The sequence below is a fragment of the Gymnoscopelus microlampas genome (genome assembly GCF_963454915.1).
Source record: "Gymnoscopelus microlampas genome assembly, chromosome: 10".
Classification (NCBI taxonomy): Eukaryota; Metazoa; Chordata; class Actinopteri; order Myctophiformes; family Myctophidae; genus Gymnoscopelus; species Gymnoscopelus microlampas.
In genome coordinates, this window is record NC_139947.1 from 27,711,217 (window position 1) to 27,736,969 (window position 25,753).

A 25,753-nucleotide genomic window follows, 5' to 3' on the forward strand; every position below is an offset into this window, starting at 1 on the left:
TCTGGAGCTTTTTGCAACTACCAGTGTGCAGACTTTATTCTTTTTCTTTAAATGGGCTTGCACCTCCACCACTGAAACAGCTCATTGAGCAACAGGGAAAGTGGTGACAGAGCAACAAGGGCAACTAACAGAGGGGACTGTGATGCACCATTCAGACGTAGTGTCAGTGTGTTTGGTGAAACAGTCTTCTCTGTTAGAGCCGCTCCCATCACTGGAATAGTCTCCCTTACTGAAGTAAGAAAGACCAACTATTTGGCCTTCAAGTTAAGAGATGGCTTAAACCATTAAGACCTGAGGCGATAAAAAAAAAAAAAATCAAAATCCTAACAGTTTTTTTTGAAAAAAATCTAAAAAAAAATGTTTCAAGATTTTTCAAAAATAGCAGATCTACAAGCTCATAGCGCGGCACTCGGTGCCGCGCTATGAGCTTGTATATCTGCTATTTTTTCATAGCGCGGCACCGAGTGCCGCGCTATGAGCTTGTAGATCTGCTATTTTTGAATAGCCAAAGACATCCAAAGTGACACAGATGCGTTCCAGGTATCAATGGGTTAAAGCAAACCAAATTTGTAATCATCTGTAATTATCAGCTCCATTTGTCACTGGTGTCTCTTCTCATATTTTACTGTAATTGTTCTGCTGTCGCCTGTCCTATGTTTACTTGTCTTGTGTTGTATTGATGTCTGTTTTTGTATGGATAACTTTATCATCACTTTTTAACGGCCTGCTCAGGGACTAGATGAAAAAACTAACTCTGGCTCATTTACCTGGATGTGAAAACTGACATGTTGATTAATGTTGTACTGTCCCTGATAAATAAATAAATAAGTCCATTCGCTGTAGGGGCAAAAACCTCTTAACTTTTTTTTTTTTTTTTTTCTTCCGGTAAATGAATGCCCTACTTGATCATACTACAGCAGGTCCGCAAGTTCAAAACGTGTTTTGAGCTTGTAGATCTGCTACTTTTGATACTTTTGCATTTGAATCCTGAAAAGTTAAAAGTGTTGTACTTTCCACCCAACAGAGACAATGACTGATAAACAGTTGGAAACCCTCCCTGTGTTTGTTTGTCTTTTAAAACTTTTCTTTTTCCCTGTGAACCACATTTAACTACACTTGTTGTTGTCTGAATTGTGCTGTATAAATAAAGCTTGATTGATTGATATGTCTTTTCATAATAGTAGGATAATCCACAGCAAATAGTTAAAAGTGTAGCCCTAATGCGTGTGTGACTAGTCTTCAAGAGACATTCTTAGTTTAATTTGATACATCCTGGCAGTCAATTCTCTCATGTGAATATAATAAAATGATAGTAGCATTAACTAAAACAGAGTAACAAAACAGTTCACATAAGCAACAGAATAAAACAAAGCAATAAAATCTGATAAGTGTTAAAAATGAACAAACATGCTTGTTGGAGAGCCAGCGTATTTATGGTCTGACACAGACCTTCATTTTTTTGTGTAGGTTCTGACCTTTTTTTCTTTTTAGGTTCTTTGTCTTACTTTGTAAGGATTTCATTGCACAAAACTGTTTTCTTTTGTCTTTTTCCTTTATTGAGATGTATCGGCCCATTGTTATTAAAGTCTGAACACCTCACAATCGCACAAAACGTACCACACTTCATCAAAACTATATTCTGATATAGGTGTTCTCACTTTGGATTTCACAATTTAGGTCAAATGTGCCATAGCATAGGCTAACAACACCCATATCCACATAAAGCTCACAAGCAAGGCAGATCTACAAGCTCACGTGGCACGCGGTGGTGAGCTTTGTAGATCTGTTATCTATCGCGTGGGACACCGTCATGATACGACAAAGCATAACAAATAGTGACAAAAGATACACATGTCAACAAAAAGGCTGGCATGTGCCTTTAAGAGCACTTCTTCCAGAAGACGTTCCTGCGGACCTTATACTTCCACTAAGCCTTGTGAATGTGAATGAGTATAGTACACCTGACCTGGAATACCCTGGGCACGGTCACTTATGTAACATGACAATGTCAAAAAAAACATGTCAAAAATGTACACCACTCAACAATCAAGACACTTGCTCTTGCCATGTCATTGATCTGGCTACACATATACCCCTTTCTAAGCGTCATATCAGTAAACAATCTACAATCCTTCAAACTAGTTAGATTTGTATATAATGCTGCATAAAGCATATAATATAGCATTAGCTCACACAGCTGAGAGAGAGAGAGAGAGAGAGAGAGAGAGAGAGAGATTCGCACTCACCTGATCAGCCGGTCACTTTATCTGTGGACAAAGTGTCCCACCAAACTGTTCCCATCACCTGCTGAGCTGTTAAAAATGCATAAGGGGACGGCTACTGTTTCACTTGATGTCTGTATAGGCTCTACCTCTGTAAGTCTACCTCCCTCTCTCTCTCCCTGCCCTCTTACTGGTGTCAGCGAGAGGGAGGATGAGAGGGAGAGAGAGAGAGAGAGAGAGAGAGAGAGAGAGAGAGAGAGAGAGAGAGAGAGAGAGAGAGAGAGAGAGAAGACAAGACAGAGAGAGAGAGAGAGAGCTAATCTGCTAATCTTTTGTCTCTAGGTTGCGCTGCCTATTCTTAGCCATACATTTTCCTTCCTTTGCAAAGAGCATGTTGTTTGACTTAAAAGTGTCAGTTTATTTAAAAAAAACAAAACAATAGAAAATAAACAACACTGCATACACTTTATGAGGTACATGATTCACATTCAGCTAATACTGTTTTCCAATCTGTACCGTTTCCAATGCTACAGATTGTTGTGTGACTGTCTATGCAAAAGAAATTATCATTCACAAACAAACAATTGAGTCCTTTTTGGGGCCAATGACCACAGTCTGTTGTTGTGGCAAACCAGTGGTTCTCAAAGTAGGGGTCCTCCAGGAGGGGGAACCCTCAGGGTTCATTGAGGGGGTTCCGGGCGGACCCTTTTACAGGTCTGTAACTCTGAGAGTGTGTGAAAAAAAAAAAAAACGAAACCATAAACGGAACCGCCAGAGACGTGCAGAAAATGTTAAGAGAGGCAGGGGCTGAAATTCCCTAAAAGGGCACTTTTGGAAAGAAATAGCAAAAATAGCAAATCTACAAGCTCACAACGCGTCGCGCTGCGACGCGTTGTTGAGCTTGTAGATCAGCTATTTTCGGGCCGCGACCCGCACTCTTTAGCTACTGAAGATACGGCGTACGACAAGGATTTCTACACAGAGAGAGGACAATTCTTTCAACGCAAAATGCTGCGTTCAAGTTCAGGAGACTTCGGAAAAGGGCAATTCTCCATTGATGCTGCCTTCCGGTATGGCACGGAAAGGGGGGGCATTTGCATTTTTTTCCACCATAGTAAATGCTGCATTCATGGTCTGGAGAGGCCAGTTTTTTACAGACGGGTAAAAGGGCAGGGGCTGAAGCCCCCCTTTGATGTCTATGTGTGCACGTGCCTGGGAACCGCACACTCTCAGAGCTAAGGCGAGAGTCCTTGACATGACAATGTTTTTGAGAATCAATAATAACAGGTAAAACAATGGGATCAAGTCAGCGGTTGGTGTGGTCTGTCATTTCTGTGTCCGAGGAGCTGAGGCTAAGGTGGGCTATGTGGATGTGGTCAGGGTGCGAGGAGGAGGAGGAGGAGGAGGAGGAGGACAGCTGCTGCAGCCGGCTGGTCTGGGCGCCCTTGTCCCGGGACTGGACGATGGCCTGACGCACGCACGTGATCCACTGCTGCTTGTTGAAGGAGTCGTTGGCCTGCAGGCTGTGGGACTGGGCTTTGGAGCGCCCTCTGCTGCTCACACGGAAACAGTTCCTGACTGCCATGGGACCACCGGAGGGGGGGAGATGGAGAGAGAAGGAGAGAGAGAGACAAGTGGTCAAATTAAGTAGTAGGATCAGGGACGTGCACAGATAGACTCTAGGTGGTGCTAGAGCACCTGCCCTTTGCCCTCTTGACCAGAAGTGCCCTTTTGAAAAAGAGTCCTCAGAGTTACTACAGGGGGTCCGCCAAATCTTTATGTGATATGATTTTTCTTTTTACCATAACCACTCGAAACCTAGCATCCCTTTTCTGAGGAGAACTTTAGCCAAAAATAGCAGATCTACATGCCCACAACGCCTCGCGCTGCGAGGCGTTGTGGGCTTGTAGATCGGCTATTTTTGGCAAAGAGGTATAGGTGTAGAGGGAAAAAAGAGCAGACCAAGTAAACAAAAAAAAGTATAATTTACTTGAGCACCTGTCCCTCAAAATGTCTGTGCACGCCACTGAGTAGGATGACATTCACCCCTGATTACAAAGTCTGCAATGAGTTAGCAGCACCAATGTATATTTTATTTTTGATTTAGTTTCGTCATAGTTTTAGTCGACGACATTAACACTGCACACACCAAGCAGCAACAATGTCAATGTACTTCATCTTTATCTGTCAAAGTATTGATGTCAAAATATTACTGTTGGTTTTATGAAGCATAGAATAGAAAATAAATGTCTTAACAGATCTTGTGTGCTACACCATGAGCCCTACACCAGACCTCTCAGGTCGTCTGGGACAGGTCTGCTTTCTGTCCCCAGAATGAGAGCCAAACGTTGAGAAGCAGCGTTTGGCCCTTTTTATTCTTCTGGGTGTTTTTTTTATTTTATTATATTCAAATGTCCTTCATAATCTCTTTATTTTACTCTCTTAGTGTCTTCATGCTTGACGTTTTGCTCACATTGAATTGCCTTGTGTTCAAATGTGCTATACTGTACTGTTCGTTCTCCCCCTCTTCCCATTTTTATTAGTGGTTCTCAAACTTTTTCATGTCCCCAAATTGTTATGCATTTGGCCGCGGACCGCCATCTGAAAATATTTAGTGCCATGGACCCCCAGAAGAGAAGATTTGTGTAAATGATTCAAAATATTTTCCCGATTTTTTTAAACATTTCAAATATAGCCAAAATGTAAATGTAATGTACGATTATTTTTACGATAAAAAAAAAAAAAATCACAATAAACGATAACGATTATCGTCCCATATTGTGCTTCACCTTTATCGTTGCCCCCGGTGAACGCCCCTCTGAAGGTCCCCCCTCCGCTGGCCTCTCCGTCAGGGATGTCCTCCAGGTTGAGGAAGGCGTTGGGAAGTGGCTGCCGGTACACCTGGTACACCTGGCCGCCCTCCTTGTCCTCTCCTGGCCGGGTCAGCACCAGAGCCAGCTCAAACAGGAACACATGGAGCCGCTGGCAGGCAGTACACCATGCAGCAAGCAGCAAGCAGCACAAAGAACAAAAATACATCTATATTTAGAATTGTGCTTTCACAGGCAACTGTACTTCTGCTCCCCTCTTTATGAGAGACAAGGGAAATTAATCCATTAAGAGCGGGAACGCACCTGTGTCATTTTGAACGATGTCTTTGGGGCTATTCAAAAATAGCAGATATACAAGCTCATAGCGCGGCACTCGGTGCCGTGCTATGAGCTTGTAGATCTGCTATTTTCTTTTTTAATCGTGGAAAGTTTGTGCAAATCTTTAAATAATTTGTTTTTGAAGCAAACATGTGTTACTCAAATCTTTGCTTCATTTGACGGGGTCCCTGGAAAACATTTTGAGATGGGGGGTCCGCGGCCAAATTCATATCTAAAAATGTTTTTTAAATCCTAACAGCATGTTGCTATATCAGTGGTGCTCCAACTTTTCCATGTGAAGGATCCCCAAAATGATATGTATTTATCCCCGAAATACATATATATATTCACCTGTTTCCTAGGCTGTGTGTTTTCCACTTCCTGTCGGATTTCATTGGATATCATTAGTCATCTGACCAGTTTCATTGGATTTCATTGGATCAAATCGACAGGAAGTGGAACACACACAGGAAGTGAAAAGCCTAGGAAACAGGTGAATAGGCCTATTCAAAGATTTGCACAAACTTTTCCAAGATTAAAAGAAAATAGCAGATATACAAGCTCATAGCACTATGAGCTTGTATATCTGCTATTTTTTGACACAGATGCGTTCCCGGATTTGAATGGGTTAAGCAGGGAAAGAAGGGGCACAATAATGGAACGGTGACCTTCGTGACCTGGAGTACTGTGCTTACAGTAGTATACAGCATTGGTTCTCAAAGTGGGGTCCGGGGACCCCCAGGGGTCCTTGAGGGGGTTCCAGGGGGTCCCCAGCTAAATTATGGATAGGAACCAAATGGACCCTTATGGGTCTGTAACTCTGAGTGTACAAATGGTACACTCTCAGAGTACACTCTCACACTATCCATTTGTACACTCTCAGAGTTAAATTAACATTGATTTTACGATATGAATTGGGGTCCCAGAGATAGAAATGCCATTAAATGGGGGGTCCTTCAAATTAAAATGGTTGAAAATCACTGCTAGAGACGTAAAAAATCTTCTCTTATGGGGGTCCCTGGCTTATCTTTTCAAATGGGGGTCCGCGGGCTAATAAGTGTTAATTTGGGGGTCCTTGATATGAAAAAGTTTGAGAACCTCTGGTATACAGGACAAGAATAATTGAAAGGTATAAATGACAAAGAGGTTGTAGCTCTGGGTGATATATATATATATATATATATATATATATATCAATATTGTGATATGAGACCAGATATCATCTGTTGACATCCTGATATGGAAAATGTAATTCATAAAAAATAGCCTTATTTCTTACATTCAAACATTTCACAAAAAGAGAGAAAATAAGACCTTTCTGCTTGTTTTTTGCCAATTTATGACCAATCAAAAAATAAAATTGGTCGGGTGGAAACCTCATATGTCCAATACAGTTACTTTCAAAAATAGCAAAAAAAATAGCAGATCTACAAGCTTGAAACATGTCGCTTTGCGCCACATTTCGAGCTTGCGTATCTGCTACTTTTGATGCTTTCGTGTGTGACGCTGTAGTATGATCATGTCTATTTTGGGGTGGTGTGTTTCAGGAAAGAGAGAAAAGACGCCCCCCTGCTGGCTCTACCTGTCCCTTGCTGTTCTTGAGTTCTCCGTGGCAGTAGATGAAGCGAGACATCTGGATCTCCGGGAGCCTCTGGCTCTCCTCCAGGTAGGACAGACCCTTCCTGTAGAACTGACACTCGGCCTCGCCCGTCTTCCTGTCCACCTCGGACACGATGTCATGGATCAGATCCAACTGCACAACACGGCACACACACAACAATGTAGTTCATCAGTGTTGATTTTGACAGCAAATTTTTATTTAGTTTTAGTCATAGCCTTTTGAATAAAATTCCATTTAGTTTTAGTCATATTTTAGTCATCTGAAATGTTTTAGTTTTAGTCTAGTTTTAGTCGACTAAATATCATAAGATTTTAGTCGACTAAAACTACAGTTGATTTAGCCGACTAAAATGTATTTTGGCGGTGCCTTGGTGGCGTCGTAATGGCTGATTTTACACTTGGTTGCGCTCTGAAAATAGCAGATCTACAAGCTTGTAGATCTGCTATTTTCAGAGCGCAACCAAACTTAAAATAGCCTCGCCATGCCTTTTTTTTTGTTTCAAAAGAAAAAAAGCCTGGGAGAACCTTGCAGGAACGCTGGTCTTAGGACCTTGTTATCTCCTAACCAATCAGAGTGCTCCAAACCCAGGCGCTGGAATCCAGCGCCTGGGTTTGGCTCCGCCCTTCAAGACCATCGATTGGGCTCGTTCTTTCAGCCTAAACTTAAAATGACTTGTCTTTTAGTTCTACTGGATCTCCTCTTCACTAGTCCCTCACTAACCTTTTAGTCTTAGTTTTAGTCATCGTAGCTTTTATTTTGTTCTTATTTCGTCAGTGAAAAAAGGTAGTCGACGAACATTTTTCGTCATAGTTTTAGTCGCTGAAATCAACACCAGTTCATCCAACTAATCAATTAACTTACTCATTTCAAATTATACATTTCAAACTCCAAAAAAAAGATAATTTATCAGCTTGCGTTCCAGTTCAAATTTTTGTCTGGGTGACGTGTTTATTTATTTCAGCACTTCCAAATTTCACTTGTTTATCCTATTCTGTATCTTGAATGAGTTCTCTCTGTGTGTATGTACAAGTTCACAACATGTCGCAGTACGAAGCGCTGTGGGCTTGTAGATCTGCTATTTTTCAGCTTTAGGATTATGGTTAAAAATGGCAAGAGAGAGAGAGAGCGAGAGCGAGAGCGAGAGCGAGAGAGAGAGTATACTCCTGTATGTATGTATTGCCATGCTGCATGGTTATCAACTCACGGCGTCGGGCAGGGTCTCCTCGTCGGGGTGGTCCGGCGGCGTGCACTTGATGATCTCCTTCAGCAGCAGAGGGTACTTGACCAGGCGGCTCCGCGGGAGATCCAGGAAGTTCCACAGGTCCAGCTTCCTGCTGAAGGAGGACTCCTGACACAGGCGAAGGAAGTGCTCCACCCGCTTGTCGTGCTTCTTCAGGTCCAGCAGCGCCTTGGCCCCCACCTGGTTGCAGCAGTAGGTGACGTAGGCCTCCAGGCACGGGAACTGATGGAGCCCAAGACGATTGATGGAGAGAGAGAGAGAGAGAGAGAGAGAGAGAGAGAGAAAGCCAAGGATGTCTTTAGGTCAGTGTTGATTTCGTCGACTAAAACAATGACGAAAAATGTTCGACTACATTTTTTTCACTGACAAAAACTATTAAATTCACTGACTAAACTACTAAAAGCTATGGTGACTGAAACTACGCCTAAATAAAAAGCCAGGGGGCGTCACGGCCATTCACTGTGCGTACGACACGACACCCTCACTCTCACAGATCCGTGATTTCATACCCCCCACTTTTTGAAAAGATAAAAACATTTTTTTTTTATAATAAATCGGTAAAATCAGGCAAAAAAAACGACCTGTTAAAAGGAATTATCCTTATCCTTATCCTTACCCGGCCACTCTACCCCACTCTACCCCTGAGCCACTGCCGCCCCAACCGCCATCAGAAAACATTTTAAACCAAGGGACCCCCATGCAAGATTTGTGTTGTTAAAATGTTTTAAAAATATATACTATACTGTAGTACCGGGGTTATTTGCGACACCTGTGCCAAAACTCACACAAACACACACACACACACACAGGAAGTGGAAAAAGGTTCAGTTGTGTACTTCCTCTCCCGCATGGCGTTTGGTCTCACACAGTTCACACACACACACACACACACACACACACACACACACACACACACACACACACACACACACACACACACACACACACACACACACACACACACACACACACACACACACACACACACACACACACACACACACACACACACACACACACACACACACACAGGAAGTGGAAAGCGGTTCAGTTGTGTGCTTCCTCTCTCCCGCATGGCGTTTGGTCTCACCCAGTTCATCAGAGTGGTCCCCACCTCTCCCACTGTCTTCTCTGATCCTCTCAGCTTCTCAAGGCGAGTCAGGAGGTCTGTGTGTGCATGAACAGGGAAGCTAATTAATGCACAGTAAAAAATCCATCTCTCAGAGTTACAAATGTAACATTTTTACTGTGTATAAAAAAATAAATCGTTTGAAAATAGCCGATCTACAAGCTCATCGCGACGCATTGTGAGCTTGTAGATCTGCTATTTTGAAATGGCGGGAAAATATATAGGGCTGAAGTGGTTAATGTTAGGGTTAGGGTTAGGGTTAGTGTTTTGTAATAATAATCAAAATCTACAAAGTAACTAGTAACAAAAGTTTTCATGATATAATTGTAGTGGAGTAAAAGTACAATATTTTCCTCTGAGATGTAGTGGAGTAGAAGTAAAAGTATTGACATTTTTGATGCACTTAGTTACTTTACACCAGTGCTTCTCAAACTTTTTCATGCCAGGGACCCCCAAATTGATATATATTTGGCCGGGGACCCCCATCTGAAAATATGTTGTGCCAGGGACCCCCCAGAAGCAAAGATTTGTGTTAAAATGTTCGCTTTAAAAGAAATGTATTCAAAGATTTGCACAAATCTTCAAGATTCTTCAAAAATAGCAGATCTACAAGCTCATAACGCGGCACTCGGTGCCGTGCTATGAGCTTGTATATCTGCTATTTTTGAATAGCCAAAGTATAAAAGGTTAAAACTATTGTGATGCTATTTTCACACATTTTGCTGGGGACCCCCTGGAACCCCCTCAAGGACCCCTGAGGGTCCCCGGACCCCACTTTGAGAACCAATGCTTTACACCACTGCTGATTTCACAAGAACAAATGTACAGATACAACATATTAAATACGCTGACACATTTTAATTCTCTGCTGATGACACAACTGTTGTTTCCATGATGATGAACTGAACTGTAACGTTACAGCTCTCAATTATTACATGTGTGAATCATTGTAGGCTATTTGACATCGTCCACAGATGAGTCATTTTAGCATGAGTTTCATTCATTTGAATAGGGTCCAGGAAGGAAGTTGCTTTGCTTCCACATTGCGGTGTGTTTTTTACCTGCCCTTTGTGGCTACAGTATTGTACTCATTGTCAGTTTGACGACCTTGCAGGCTTATGCTAAAGGCTAAAATGTAACCTAGGTGTTATGTAGAGAGATAGATGTGTATAGTTTCAATGAACAGATTGATTTTTTTGGGATGTTCTACGGTTAGATTGATGATAGGTTCTTGGTTTACTTATGTATTAGTTTATTAGTAGTTACTATTTCTATGCATTTGATGTATTACCTTGTGTTGTCCTTGCTTACTGTAAGTTGCTCTGGATTAACCCCCAGATTTGAGCTAAAAAGCATTATTTTACACTTTGGGCTATCCGTGCCGCACTATGAGCTTGTATATCTGCTATTTTTGAAAAATCGTGAAAATGTGTGCAAATCTTTGAGTATGTATTTTTTTAAAGCGAACATTTAACTCAAATCGTTGCCTCTGGGGGGTCCCTGGAACAAAATATTTTGATGGGGGTCCGCGGCCAAATACATATCATTTTGGGGGTCCTTGACATGAAAAAGATTGAGCACCACTGATATAGAAACATAAGTTTTTCAGAATGCTGTTGAGATTTAGGAGACATGTAGAATCGGCTTCAGGTCTCAATGGGTTAAGAGCGTCTGCTAAATTCCTACATTGTAATTGTACAGGTGTATCAAATAAGGTTGTTGCTTACAATAAATGCAACATTTTAATGGTTTTACCGTCACGGTTCTTGTTGGTGATTTCCAAATTTTCTTTATCCACTTTCAACCTGGGGTTCCTATTTTGCTACTTTCAAAAATAGAAAAAAATGGCTGATCTACAAGCAGGATGCATTGCCATGTGTTCTGTGCTTGTAGATAGGTGTTTTTTCTATTAGTCGGAAAAACACGATCATTTCACTGATAAGAAGCGAGTCAGATTAACCCATTAAGACCGGGAACGCATCCGTGTCATTTTATGATTTCTTTGGCTATTTTTGAAAAATCGAGAAAATGTGTCCAAATCTTTGAATATATACATTTTTAACTCAAATGTTTGCTTCTGGGGGAAAAAATATTCTGAGATGGGGGGGTCCGCAGCCAAATACATATCATTTTGGGTGGTCCTTAACATGAAAAAGTTTGAGAACCATTGATATATAGCAACATAAGTTGCTAAAATTGTAGAATCCCCAAAAGCAAAGTTTTGAGTTAAACATGTATATATTCAAAGATTTGCACAAATGTTCACGATTTTTTTTTATTTTTGAATAGCCCAAAGTATAAAATAATGGTTATAGCTAAAGATCTAAAAAAGACACATATATGCGTTCCGGGGTTTCCTGCAAAGAGTTGTACCTTCGTGGAGGGGTATGAGACTGTCCAGAGTTCCAAAGATATGACCCAGCTCACTTTCTGTCAGGATGTCCAGCGTTAACATGGGCTCATAGTACACCTGACAGCACACAGAGGAGAACAGTTAACATGGACTCATATAGTACACCTGACAGCACACAGAGTAGAAGAGTTAACATGGGCTCATATAGTACACCTGGCAGCACACAGAGTAGAAGAGTTAACATGGGCTCATATAGTACACCTGGCAGCACACAGAGGAGAAGAGTTAACACATGTGTGCCATAAACGGTCCGGACCGTTTTTGACCCATTTTTTTTTTATACGTGGGGACCACGTGGGGCGCTCTAACGAAACTTTGGGATCATCCAAGGAGTCTCTGAGAAGGAGAGGCCGGCTGTGGATCCATGTCAAAAATCCTTCTGGTCGGCCGCTCCAATGTTAACTCCTCGACTAAAAGCTTAATATCTCCATTTCTTTTTAACGTGGTGGAAGTGAGACGTTTTCGATCGGCGATCACTCTGCAATGGAGGATCGCGTTAGAAATATTATTGTTCCAGGCGTTAGTCGGGACCCTCCGCCGTCTCGCACGCACGCTTTGTTTACATGCACTTCCGCGTCGGGGCTTCTACAGCACGAAACGTATCAACGTAAGTGGATGGAAGAATAGCAGGCACTGAACGTATAATATTTTAATAAACCTCTGGCACCCGATGTGTTAACATGGGCTCATAGTACACCTGACAGCACACAGAGGAGAAGAGATAACATGGGCTCATAGTAGTGTTGATTTCGTCGACTAAAACTATGACGTAAAAAAAACGTCGACTACCTTTTTTCACTGACGAAAACTAAACAAAAACTAAATAAAAAACTAAGCTATGAGGACTAAAACTAAGACTAAATGTAGTGACAATTTCGTCAACAAATAAAAACTAGACTAAAATGTTGATCCAGTAGAACTAAACAGACAAGTCATTTTATGTTTGGTTGCGCTCGGGTGTTGCGGCCTGAAAATAGCAGATCTACAAGCTCACAACGAGCTTGTAGATCGGCTATTTTCAGAGCGCAAGCAGGTGTAAAATCAGCCATTACGACGGCATCAAGGCACCGCCAAAATACATTTTAGTCGATAAAATCAACTGTAGATTTAGTCGACTATTTAGTCAACTTAAACTAGACTAAAGCATTTCAGATGACTAAAATATGACAAAAACTAAATGGAATTTTATTTCAAAAGACTATGACTAAAACTGAATAAAAATTTGCTGCCAAAATCAACACTGGCTCATAGTACACCTGGCAACACACAGAGTAGAAGGAGATTACGGCTTGCTTTATCCTTTTTTTTTGTTTTTTTTATTTAGTAACCAGCTTATAGTTGCTGGTTTGTTATTTTAATGTTATATATGTCTCTATCGGGTGGAAACCTGTCCAAAACTGTTACTTTTCAGGGTTAAAAATAAATAAAACGGCAAAAGTAGCAGACTCGAATTTCGAGTTTGCAGATCTGCTACTTTTGATACTTTTGTGTGACGCTGTAGTACAGGGGTCTTCAACCTTTTCAGGCCAAGGACCCCCTAGCTGAGAGAGAGATGAAGCAGGGACCCCCTCTATATTGTATAAAATTGTGTTTCAGATTAAACTTTTTTTTGTTTATTTGGTCTGCTCATTTCCCCCTCTACACCTATACCTCTTTGCCAAAAATAGCAGATCTACAAGCTCACAACGCCTCGCAGCGCGAGGCGTTGTGAGCTTGTAGATCTGCTATTTTTGGCTAAAGTTCTCCTTTAGCCAAAAAGGGATGCTAGAGTTCAAGTGGTTAAGGTAAAAAAAAAATAATCATATCACACAAAGATTTGGCGGACACCCTGTAGTAACTCTGAGGACCCCCTAGGGGTCCCGGACCCCCTGTTGAAGACCCCTGCTGTAGTATGATCAAGTAGGGCGTTAATTTACAAAAAAAAAACACAAAAAGTTAAAGAGGTTTCTGCCCGACGGCAACGATCTGTAGGTAGAGGCCTTGTATAAGCGCCTTTTTGGGGTTCCTCTTGTCTTTTGTGTTGTCTTTTAATTGTGACAAATAAATCAAATCAAATCAAATTAAATGAGCAGATGGGCGCTGAGCAGGGTTTGTTCTGTGACAGATAGAAGTAAAATAGAGCAAATTAATCAAATGGATTATTTTAAGTACCTTCTTTACCAGGCTGAGGTCCTCAATCAACTGTCTCTCTCCCTGAGTCAGCTCATAGATGATCTGCAGGGGAACAAACACATTGTAACACTTCCCACATCCACATTTCCCACTCACAACAAACCACATGCATGTGCATACATACACCCAGGCCCCCCGCATAGTGCGCGCACACACACACACACACACACACACACACACACACACACACACACACACACACACACACACACACACACACACACACACACACACACACACACACACACACACACACACACACACACACACACACACACACAGTGGTGTAAAGTAACTAAGTACATGTACTCAAGTAAATAAAAATACTTTCTTCAGTATTAACAATTTTCAATACTTTTACTTCTACTCCACTACATCTCAAAGGAAAATATTGTACTTTTACTCCACAAAAATGATTTGATAGCTTATTTGATAGCTTTAGTCCCTACAAAGTAAATTTGTTTTGATTATTATTACAAAACAACTCAGCCGTATACCGTAGATATATTTTGGCCATTTCAAAATTGCAGATCTACAAGCTGCATTGTGAGCTTGTAGTGCTTTTGGTTCCAGTGCATTTTATTTGTTTTTTTGGCTTTTCTGCCTTTATTTATAGTGGAAAGTAGAGAGAAACGGGGAGAGAGAGATGGGGAGAGAGACATGCAGCAATAGATCGTCGGGAACGGGACTTGAACCCGCAACGCGCTGTCAGGCTACATTATAGCCTAGGTGCCCGGACCTACAACATGTGAAAACTTCTTCCATCACTGGCATACACACAGGCACGCACGCACACCTCTCTAGCTCACTCTCTCTCTCTTTAACATGCAGTGAGTTTTCACAGCTGATTGCTTCAAACAGGAAGTAGAGGCTTCTGGTGCCAGCTCACATCCTCTTTCACAATCTCCTGCAGAGAGTTGCTTCAGAGAAGTGAAGACAGCAGGCATTGCTGTTGGCCACACCCACACTGCACCCACAAAGCAGGCACCCATATTTAGGTCAGTGGGTTCAGTGGGTAACACGTCGCGTTGTGAGCTTGTAGTTCTGCTATTTTCAAATTGCCAAAGTATGTATAATAGGTCTGAAGTGGTTTTTCAAAGTAACTAGTAACCGCTGACCTGCTCGAGGTGCCTACAATGACTAAAAATACGGTGAAGCAGCATTCTGCTTCTACGGACCGACAGCGTGGAATAAACTCCCATTACACCTAAGACAGGAAGCCTCTGTCGATAGCTTTAAAGCACAGCTCAAGACCTATTTCTTCACTCTTGCTTTTAGCTGATTCCTTGGTTGATTTTTTAAGTCCTCACTGTATTGCCTATTTTAATGTTGTTTTATGCTTTTGCTTTTCTTTTTTTCTTGCTTTTTTGTTAAATTGGTTGTAGCTGTAATTGTATTCTTGCTCTGTAAAGCAGTTTGAGCTGCATCATGTCATGAAAGGTGCTATACAAATAAAGTGTATTATTATTATTATTAAAGTTTTCCAATAATTAGAGTGGAGCAAAAGTATAATATTTGCCTCTGAGATGGAGTAGAAGTAAAAGTAATGAAAATTGGAAATACTCCAGTAAAGTAAAAAATACCTCAACACTGTACAAGTACAGTACTTAGTTACTTTACACCACCGCCAATTAGTTTGGCCCCTGCTGTGTGTGTGTGTGTGTGTGTGAACTCTTTGAATGTGTCTGCTGTACCTCCTGGCGTTTGATCTCCTTGGCGGTGAGGTCGTGTTTCCCCGCCGTGTCGCTCCAGCATTGGCTGGAGCGTCTCCGTGGAAACGACGAGGCCTTCTGGCGAGAGCGCAGCGGAGCCGGGGGCAAAGGTCGCGCTTCTGTGCGAAAGCTGATGGAGCGCTGCAAATGGTGGAAGAAATAATGGCCGCACATACAGGGAATTATGTAGTACTGTGCTGTAAACGTGCTGATTTACACTGTAGTTAAGCGGTGTTCGACAAGGGGGTCCGGGACCCCTAGGGCAGTGGTTCTCAACCAGTGGTCTGGGGACCACCAGTGGTCCTTGAGGGGTTTCCAGGGGGTCCCCAGCCAAATTAATAGTTAGGAACCAAATTGACCCTTATGTGTCTGTAACTCTGAGAGTGTACAAATGGTTTGTACACTCTCAGAGTTAAATGAACACTGATGATGATGATACAGTGTAGATTAGGACCCCCAAGAAATCAAAATGGTTGAGTCCCTGGCATATCTTTTCAAATGGTGGTCCCTGGGCTAATATGTGTCAATTTGGGGGTCCTTGACGTGAAAAAGGTTGAAAACCACTGCCCTAGGGGGTCCTCAGAGTTACTACAGGGGGTCCGCCAAATCTTTGTGTGGTGGGGAACTAACCGGAAAATAGCAGATCTATGAGCTCACAACGCCTTGTGCTGCAAGGCGTTGTGAGCTTGTAGATCGGCTATTTTCGGAGAGTTGGTGCAGAGGGTGTAGTCTACACTGTAGACGGTCAAGTTGACTAAATATTGAGGGTTTAAAGGTTAACTGTCTGTAAATACACATCAACACATGAATCCAACTATCTATGAAATCTATGAAACGTTTAATCTGCAACACAATTTATACAATATGTAGTTAGTGGGGGTCCCTGCTTCATCTCTCTCTCAGCTAAGGGCTGAAGAGAGCTTAATGGGCTGAAAAACATCGAAGACCCCTGCTGTAGTTAGTTGTGCGCCCCAAAATAACGATCTACAAGCTCGCGGCCAGTGTGTGGGACGCATTGTGAGCTTGTAGAGCGGATGTTTTTCAGTGTGTGTGAAATCGTGCAACAACATCTACAGTAAATTCAAGCTTGAAGTGTTTGTGTGTGTGCTTTACCGAAATGGACAGTCCAAAGCGTTTCAGGGCTGGGGTCTTCGCGGGGGTTATGACACCCGTCGTGCTATTGGACTTCACCACAGGTTTAACCCTTTTGTTACTGGGCTCCTAGAAAGACATCAAACTTTCATCAACAACAACAACAGTCAGTCTGCTGACCGACAGGCCTGAGCCGCCTGACTGCTCACAGCCAAACTTAAAAGTCAAAACTAGGTCTGGTGAGGATGCATATGGTCCCTATGGGCCTACCCTGAGATCTGTGTCTGACTTAAGACCTTTCTGTTTTCCCCGGCCTTTGATGGTTAGAAAGTGTGTGATTATGTATTGTATGCGTGTGTCAGTGTGTGTGGTATTGCTGAACACTATGTGGCAATAATATGTTTTGATGTGTTTGTGTGTTCTATGTGTGTTCATACATCAGCTATTTTCAACGAACAAATGTTTATCCATTTTTGCAGAATGTTTGCCTATTATAACATGCCCAGAATAGGGATGCTAGTGGTTAATGCTGTGTCATGTCGTGTGTGTGGATGAGAGGGACTTTTAAATGCTTTCTGTATGTGTTTGGGGGGGAAGTTATAGGGTGGTCTGTGGTCACTGTATATTTTTGCCACGTTGGCATAATATGCTGCTATTGTTGTATTTTAATGTGACGCACATTGACTTTTGCACCAACATGAAATGAGCTATACTATACAAATCTTTGCTTCTGGGGGTCCCTGGAACAAAATATTTTGAGATGGGGGGTCCGCGGACAAATACATATCGTTTTGGGTGGTCCTTGACATGAAAAAAGTTTGAGAACCACTATTATAGCAACATAAGTAAAACAAATAAAAAAGAACTGTTAGGATTTAGAAGACATTTGTAGAATCCCCAGAAGAAAAGATTCAAGTTAAAAATGTTTGCTTTAAAAAACATATATATTCAAAAATGTGCACACATTTTCGCGATTTTTCAAAAACAATTACATATCTACAAGCTTGTAGATCTGCTATTTTTGAATAGCACAAAGTATAAAATAATGGTTAGAGCTAAAAAACATTCTAAAATGACACAGTATGCATTCCCGGATTGCATGGGTTAAAGTGTTAACACCCATCATCTGTCATAAAGGAAATTCGATGTTTTTTAAAACAGCAAAAAAACACAACGCAGAAATCCAACTGTGTTCGATTGAAAACGATGACTCATTGCCACATCCACTGGTCGGAAAGCAACTTCAGAGAAGGTGTGTAAGATGTCATAGAGAAGCATGTATTCCTTTGAAATGTTTGTCATCTGTTTTTGTTTTTATGTACAAATAAAATAGAATGTATGTGCAAGGGGAAAGGGCCTTAAGAGCTGATATTTAGATGTGAGTATCTCACCTCTGAGTCCTTCATCATGTCCGAATTCATTTCTTCATCATCTTGGTCCTCCTCGTCATCCTGATGACAACATAAACACAGTCACTAACAATAATCACTTCACACACACGCACACACAGTGGAAGGTTATAGAGCAGCTGTGTGTGTGTGTGTGTGTGTGTGCGTGTGTGTGTAAGGAGGGCTTACATTGAATGCATTGGTTGGAATAGAAAGTGTCTGAATGCCATTAAAGACCTGAGGCCAATTCTACTAAATCAGTAATTCTCAAACTTTCAAGATTTTTCAAAAATGTTCAAAAATAGCAAGCTCGCAGTGTGCCACAAAGTGAGCGCACTTGTGAGCTTGTACATCTGTTATTTTTGAATAGCCAACTCAAAAATCTAAAAAAGACCGACGTTTGCACGGTTTTTAATGGGTTAATTCAATATACTGTGTTGTTGACTACAGACTTTGCGCATAATTTCATATTAAGGAAAGCAAGGCGTGATGATGTTTGAGAAAGATGGCGGACGATCAGGAAAGAGGACAGAAAGATGTCGTAGAAAGGAGAGGAAGTGCTGCAGGGTGCAGAGTTCTCAGTTCCTGTGTGAACCTTTTCAAAGAGGCACGGTGTGAAGCCGTGTCTGTGTGTTACAATACAAGATGTCTGCCTGTTTGCCACACTAACCACATCAGCTGCTGAACTATCACTTTACCAAAGTGACACTTCACCATAATAAAACAGAAATAGATCCGTGATGCAATAAAAAAAGTTGTAAATAGTTGTACTATCCATCCATCCAAGGAAGACAAGCAAAGTTTCACTTCCGATGTGGAACGTTGGAAATATGTGCATAAACTAACAACAGTGGAAAAAGTACTCGCATTTTTTACTTAAGCAGAAGTATCAATACTACAGTGTAGAAATACTCTGTCCGGTAATCAAAATTTACTTGAGTAGAAGTACAAAAGTATTGGCATCAAAATATACTTAAAATGCCAAAAGTAAAAGTACTCATTATGAAGAATGTCCCATTTCACAAGTTCATCATTTATAAAAAAAATCCTTTGAAAATAACAGATCTACAAGCTCACAATGTGTCGCACCGTGACACATTGTGAGCTTGTAGATCTGATATACAGGCAGGTAGACTGAAGAATGAAAGCATACCGCAAAGGTTTTAAGAAGCAAGCAAGCATTAGCCTTGGACAGAGACTGTCAAGAGATTTTTTTTTTAATCGATTCTAACATTTGTGAGTCTTCGTCAGACACACAAGATGTCAGAATTGGTAAAAAATACATCTCTGACAGTCTTAGTCCAAAGACTAAAGCAGCATTTACTCAAGAGATGTTCCGTTCTTGAATAAAAAGGAAGAGACCTTTAACGAGTGCACCACAGAGCACTTTTAAGCTTTGCACTCGGCACTGTGGTAACACGTAAGGTAAGGTTGACTAACTTCCGTTAGCTACAGAGATAGAGAAATGAAGATTAACCCTTTAAGGCCGGGAAGGGAACGCATGCATGTCATTTTAAGATTTATTTGGCTATTTTTAGAAAAATCTAGAAAATTTGTGCAACTCATTTTTAACTCAAATCTTTGCTTCTGGGGGTCCCTGGAACAAAATATTTTTAGATGGGAGGGGGTCCGCAGACAAATACATATTTTGGGGGTCCTTGACATGAAAAAAGTTTGAAAACCATTGAAAATATAGCAACATAAGTTAAAAAACAAAAACAAAAAAATACTTTAGGAAAAAAACTGTTAGGATTTAGAAGACATTCATAAAATTCCCAGAAGCAAAGATTTGAGTTAAAAACTTTCACTTTAAAAAAGTATATATATATTCAAACTAAAGATTTGCACACATTTTCACGATTAAAAAAGAAATAGCAGATCTACTAAAAATCTGCTATTTTTAAAGAGCCAAAGAAATCTTAAAATGACACAGATGCCTTCCCGGTCTTAAAGGGTTAAGGCACTAGAGATGGGGCGAGACTGCAGAAACACAAGCCATTCTCAGACATCATTACCCACCTCTGAGATTCTGTATACAGTGTCAGGGCCTGGCTCCTGCTTTCTCTTCTTCTACAGACAGAAATGAGTGTGAAAATGAATTGATGAGCATGTGAAAAGGCAGAGCATTGCTAGAATTAAGCAAAAGAGGAGGAAAGGGGGAGATGGACTTAAAGAGGGACTTACCCCAGCATGGTCATAGCTTTCAAAGGTTGTCCTCCCAGACCTAGTGAACCGCAACAACCACAGATGAGGGCCAGAAGCCAGTCAACATATTATCACTTCACAAGTTTTCACAAGAAATTCATAGATCCAAAACGGGGACCAGGGGGACAGCATGCAAACTTCCACCAGTACAATGACACAAATAAAATAAAAAAAAGGAAATCCTTTGACGCAGTAAAATGTTACGATTATTTCAACCCACCGTTTTGCCTTACGTCACCAACAACACCAGCCTGCACCATTATGCACCAGCTTAAAAAAGGTCATTCTGTAATGTTTTAATCACCAAGACAAACAAGCGTTTATCTGTGTCAACTCATGGTATTTAATTCATATAAACTAAAAAAGACCAGCAGCAGCATCATACCAGGAAGTGTGTCCAGCCTCCTCTATCTCCATCTTCTCTGTCGTTGTTGATCATCAATGCATTGATTCTCACAGAGCAATGACTCTCCTCAAAAATGGAATTGGCAAAAAATAAAAATAAAAGGTTTTCCTCCTTTTGTTTTTTTTGCAGTCACCTGTGGATATGTATGGTTGTTCACAGAGCCAGAGCTCTCAGTGCGTTCCTCCTCTACCCCCCTCTCGCTCTTCCTCGTTCTCTCAGATTCAACCACATCCTCTAAGGGCTGTCGTTTCTTCACGTATGCTCACAGGACGGAAAGAGTTGAACCTGCTCAATCTGTACACTAAAGCGGGCTCTGGTGAAAATGGGTTTTAAACGTACAGTATGCAGAGACTCAAACCAAAGACACTGCCTGCTCTGTGTGAGAGAGACAAGAGGAAGTGAAAGTATTATTGTTAACGTAGCCTCTAACTACAGGAAACCGGCAACAATGAAAAGCCCATTCAATAATTGCATAAGCTAGGGTTGCATAGTTCAATTTACTACACTGTGTTTGCCTTTGAGGCAAAACCCACTATGAACAACAGGCAACTTATCTAATTTGTGCAAATAAAGCCTTCTGATCGGGACTTTTGATCACTAATTAGGTGGTTAATACGTTTTGCTGATAATGGGGCTTGTTGCTTCCCGGATATCTTCTACATCTGACACTTCAGATGAAACCGTAAGCAGCAGGTCAGGCTGGGAAATGACAAGGCACATAATTTCCATTCACAGCTTCTGTTCATTTCAAAAATGTTTAACCCATTAAAACCGGTAAAACATAGGTGTCATTTTAGATTTCTTTGGCTATTCAAAAACAGCAAATTTACAAGCTCACAGCTTGTGAAGTTTCAGCAAATCATTGAAAATTCAAAATTGAATATGTTCAAAGCGAAAATTTTAACATCAAATCTTTGGTTCTGGGGATCCCTGGTACGAAATATTTTTTTAGATGGGTCGGCAGGGGGTTCTTGACATTAAAAAGTTTGAGAACCACTGATATAGCAATATAAGTGTTTCAGAAAACGAAGGATTTTAAAGATTTATTTTAATCGGCCTCAGGTCTTAATGGGTCACTATACTAGATAAAAAAAAAGGCAAAAGAATACAATAAAGACAAACTCACGACGGAACTTTTACACGTTTATTCACTAAGTGCTCCCATTTCAAGATACAACTCTGAACTGTTATGTCATTTGGAGTTAAAGTAGAAAGAAGACAGTTTTATGAACTACAAGTTGTTTTTTTTTGTATGCGACGTGTGCCACAATTCTGTCCCCAAATAAAATAGAAAATAAACAAATAACAAATGAAAAAAATAAGGAGTATAAGTGAAAACTGAACTCAAGTCATGTGCAAGTCCCCACAAACCCCCTGAGCCACGAGAGAAGTGCCAGATGAGGAATTGGGCCACAGGGAGTGATGACAAAACAGGGCAGCACTACCAACAGGAGGAGGGGGGGGGGGGGGGGGGGTGGGGGCACACACACTCAGGCTGAGCTCCTCTGCTAGAGAACCGCTAAGGGATTATTTTACAGTTTAGGAGAGGGGCCGCTCAGGAAACATTTTAGTCCCTTAGAGCTTTTTATGCGGCTGCAAAATTTTGGTGTCTCAGATAATTGAAGTGGTGGGGTTGGGGGGGGGACTTGGGAAATTTGGATTTCTCAACACATTTTCTCTTGAGGTCTTTTGGGGATTACTGACTGAATTACGGTAGTATCATGTCATGAACATGGAGGGGAGGAGGGGGGGATCAATGTGGTGAGGTCTAGAGGGACAAGGGTTGGAGGGGGGGAGCAAGTAGAGAGGTGACAGGGCACGTTGGATAAAAGCCCCCCCCTCGGTCGCTGAGAGAGGGCGAGGAGGTTTGAGAGACAGAGCAGCTGCTGGGCTATGGATCAACAGGGGAGAGGCAGACACTAAGGCTTCCATTTAAACTTGAGTAGATGTTCAGATACAGATGATGAAAATCAACGAGGCCCCAGTATACATGCACACTCCCCCTTCCTTTTGTCAACCGGCCTGTCTCCCCCATAGCCTGGCACTGCCCCCCCCACCCCCCCTTATATACATAACAGGCATCTTCAAGTCAGCTTTAACTGGGGGCTATGTACAATCAGGCACAGGGTTACGTAAAACTCGGAACTCAAACTCAAACATTAACCACAGGCCTCAGAAAAATGATTGATCCCACACAGCTGACCTGGATGTATAACATCACCCCCCCCTTCCCTCCCCCAACCCACCCCCATGTACCCCCATCCCTTCGTCTTTCCCGGGGTTGTGTGCGGGGTTCAGTGTGTGGGGGCTCAGCGGATGGTGTATCGGACGTAGGGCACTTCCACGTCTTCATCTGTGAGGTCGTTGCAGCACAGCTCGAACACCAGGGCTTTCACGTGTTTGCCCAGCTTCTTTTTGGACACCTTGGTCACAATCTCAGTCATCCTGCAGGGGACAAATGACAGGGGACCCGGTTAAGACACAGCCACAGCAATAATGTCCAGATGTGAGGTAACAGTGAGATTTCAAAAAAAAGTTTTTTGGCCAAAGGGCATTTTGATTGATGCAGAAAATCAGGTCTGTGGTGGTTAACCCATTAAAACCGGGAAAGCATTTGTGTCAGTTTAGATTTTAGCTATCCATCTATATATAAATATATAAAGTGGGTGGGGTCACCGTTATTTTATACTTTGGCTATTCCAAAATAGCAGATATACAAGCTATAGCAGATATGTATATGCCATTCTCCTCAGCACACACTGATGCAATCAGCGTGAGAAGTCGAGTTGAACTCACTTGCACCCAAGCAGACAGCCTGGTGCATCAGTATTAGCATGGCGAAATCATCATCGGAGTTCACAGCACTGGACAACTAGACTTAGCTGAAACCATTAAAAGAGCTTGTGGATCTGCTATTTTTGAAGAATTGTGAAAAATGTTGAAACATTTTTTACTCAAATCTTTGCTTCTCTGGGTCCTTGGAACAAAATATTTTGAGATGAGGGGTCCGCGGTCAAATACATATACAGGTCATTTTGTGGTTCCGTGACATGTTTTGAGCACTACTGATATAGCGACATACATTTTTCAGAAAACTGTTAGGATTTAGGAGAGATTTTTAGAATCGGCCTCAGGTCTTAACACATAAACGGTCGGACCGTTTTAGAGAAGCTGTACGTTATGTGCCAAAAACGGTCCGGACCGTTTTTGGGCAATTAAAAAATATATATATCTCCATTTGTTTTTAACGTGGTGGAAGTGAGCCGTTTTCGATCGGCGATCACTCTGCAATGGAGGATCGCGTTAGAAATATTATTGTTCCAGGCGTTAGTCGGGACCCTCCGCCGTCTCGCACGCACGCTTTGTTTACATGCACTTCCGCGTCGGGGCTTCTACAGCACGAAACGTATCAACGTAAGTGGATGGAAGATATGCAGGCACTAGATGTACCCTATTTTAATAAACCTCTGGCACACAATGTGTTAATGGGTTAACAAACACCTAAGAGTGTTTCACGATGTGGAGGCTAGTTACCTTCCGATCGTACATTCTTTTTTGATAACTGTACGACTTGTCACCTAGTAATACGTGAATCTCAGAAGTAAAAGAATAAGGGATAATAAGGTCTAATAAGATATAATACAGTAATTGAGCACACTGTGTGTGTGGTCACTTTACTTACGGTAGCTCCAGTCTCTCTTTGAGTTTGGACGCAGGCATGAAGAAGGAGTAGAGCATGGACACTCCCTGAGAAAGCATGGTGATCTCCAACTTATGTTCATTCTGACAAGAGAGAAGGAAAATGTAATTGTTTGGTTTCATTTTTGGGTGAACCGCAGCCACAACAAGGGAAAGTGGTGAGATGGGGAAGTATCAATGAATTAATTTTTATTTTCATGTCTTGTCTCAAGACCGCTTATGGCAGTGGTTCTCAACCTTTTCAGGATGCAACCCACCCAAAATAATAATTAAAAACGAATTATATTTGAGTTGAGGCGTTCCATTTAGTTTGACTGTTCCAGAGATAAATATTGTGAAGAAAGAAAAAAGATCTACAAGCTCACAACGCAAGGCATTGTGTGCTTGTAGATCAGCTATTTTCAAAATGTTTGCCTCTGTCTTATATTATTTGAAAATGTGGCCATTGTTAGACCAGTTTTTATAGAATAGTTTGAGGATTACTTTTGATGCAGGAATGGTCTTTTTATTTCACTTATGTAAAAGTCCTTAAATTGTCACTTTACTGTCATCTGGGGACCCCAAAAATCATGGGGTCCAAACCCACAGGAATGAGAACCACTGCCTTATGGGATTATTAAGCCCGATTCATACTTCGAAAATAGCCGACTTACAACGTGTCTCATCCGTGACAGATTGTGAGCTTGTGGGTCGGTTATTTTCTATGCACATATTCCGACACAAGACACAAAAACATCATTTATAGTTACAACCAGTACCTTGAAATAGTCGAGGAACTGTTTGAGTGTCATCTCTTCACCGCTGGCCTGCATTCCCTTGACCTCAAAACGATCCCACAATGTCCAGTCAATCTCGTAGTACTGCAGACAGAGAGGAACAGAGAGACACATGACAGCGTCACATCAGTAAGGAAATGAAAGACTCACTGCATTTTTAGAGCTGTTCCGTTACCAGTATCGGAAAAGCTGCCGATACTGCCTAAAATGCTGGTATCGTTATCGGCAAGTATGACAGTCTATGCCATGCCGATACCACGTAATTTATCACATGATATTTCATTTACAGTAATATTTTGAATGTTTCATACTCTTACTGTATCATTTACATTAGTTGTTTACTAACTTGTATTAGAATCGCATGGATTAAAGCTAGTTTAAATCTCACGACTGAAAATGTCCTAATGTGCGATTTGTGAAACCGTGTGCAAGGACACACACTAGCGCAGGGGTATTCAACTAGATTAGGCAGGGGGCCACAACTGTAAAATAATTTGGAGTTGGGGGCCACACAGTTTGCGTGCGTGCG

At 41.6% G+C, this 25,753-nt stretch overlaps 2 protein-coding genes across 5 annotated transcripts in view; both read right to left on the bottom strand.

The window, feature by feature from the left end:
• Positions 1-2,622: 2,622 nt before the first annotated feature.
• arhgef3l (Rho guanine nucleotide exchange factor (GEF) 3, like) lies at positions 2,623-21,022 on the bottom strand. Of its 2 annotated transcripts, XM_084069113.1 has the most exons (13): positions 20,729-21,021; positions 20,323-20,362; positions 20,158-20,208; positions 18,142-18,201; positions 16,772-16,879; positions 15,641-15,799; positions 13,926-13,988; positions 11,735-11,831; positions 9,323-9,399; positions 8,197-8,454; positions 6,954-7,124; positions 5,012-5,204; positions 2,623-3,800 (listed from the first exon to the last, which is right to left on the bottom strand). In XM_084069113.1, exons 1-13 carry the CDS (start codon positions 20,758-20,760, stop codon positions 3,529-3,531), a joined length of 1,581 nt encoding a protein of 526 aa, XP_083925239.1. In that variant the 5' UTR covers positions 20,761-21,021; the 3' UTR covers positions 2,623-3,528. The 2 variants fall into 2 exon arrangements, with proteins under 2 accessions (XP_083925239.1, XP_083925240.1); XM_084069114.1 differs by lacking the exon at positions 20,158-20,208 and having other exon boundaries at positions 20,729-21,022.
• Positions 21,023-21,879: 857 nt separating this feature from the next.
• The window catches only part of uba1 (ubiquitin-like modifier activating enzyme 1), a 35,934-nt gene continuing 32,060 nt past the window's right edge, over positions 21,880-25,753 (bottom strand). For all 3 annotated transcript variants that reach the window (XM_084068139.1, XM_084068138.1, XM_084068140.1), the window contains 3 exons: positions 25,207-25,308; positions 24,432-24,532; positions 21,880-23,194 (listed from right to left, as the gene is read on the bottom strand). In XM_084068139.1, coding sequence (XP_083924265.1) covers positions 23,059-23,194; positions 24,432-24,532; positions 25,207-25,308 — 339 coding nt within the window. In that variant the 3' untranslated portion in view covers positions 21,880-23,058. The remainder of the gene's footprint in view (positions 23,195-24,431; positions 24,533-25,206; positions 25,309-25,753) is intronic.

Bases quoted from the DNA above. Each gene is read 5' to 3' on its own strand.
- arhgef3l (XM_084069113.1), bottom strand. From the start codon at position 20,760: ATGGAGATAGAGGAGGCTGGACACACTTCCTG. The intron at 20,363-20,728 runs GTATGATGCTGC...GCGGTTCACTAG, and splicing joins GAGGCTGGACACACTTCCTG to GTCTGGGAGGACAACCTTTG. The intron at 16,880-18,141 runs GTGAGATACTCA...ATGTCTTTCTAG, and splicing joins ACATGATGAAGGACTCAGAG to GAGCCCAGTAACAAAAGGGT.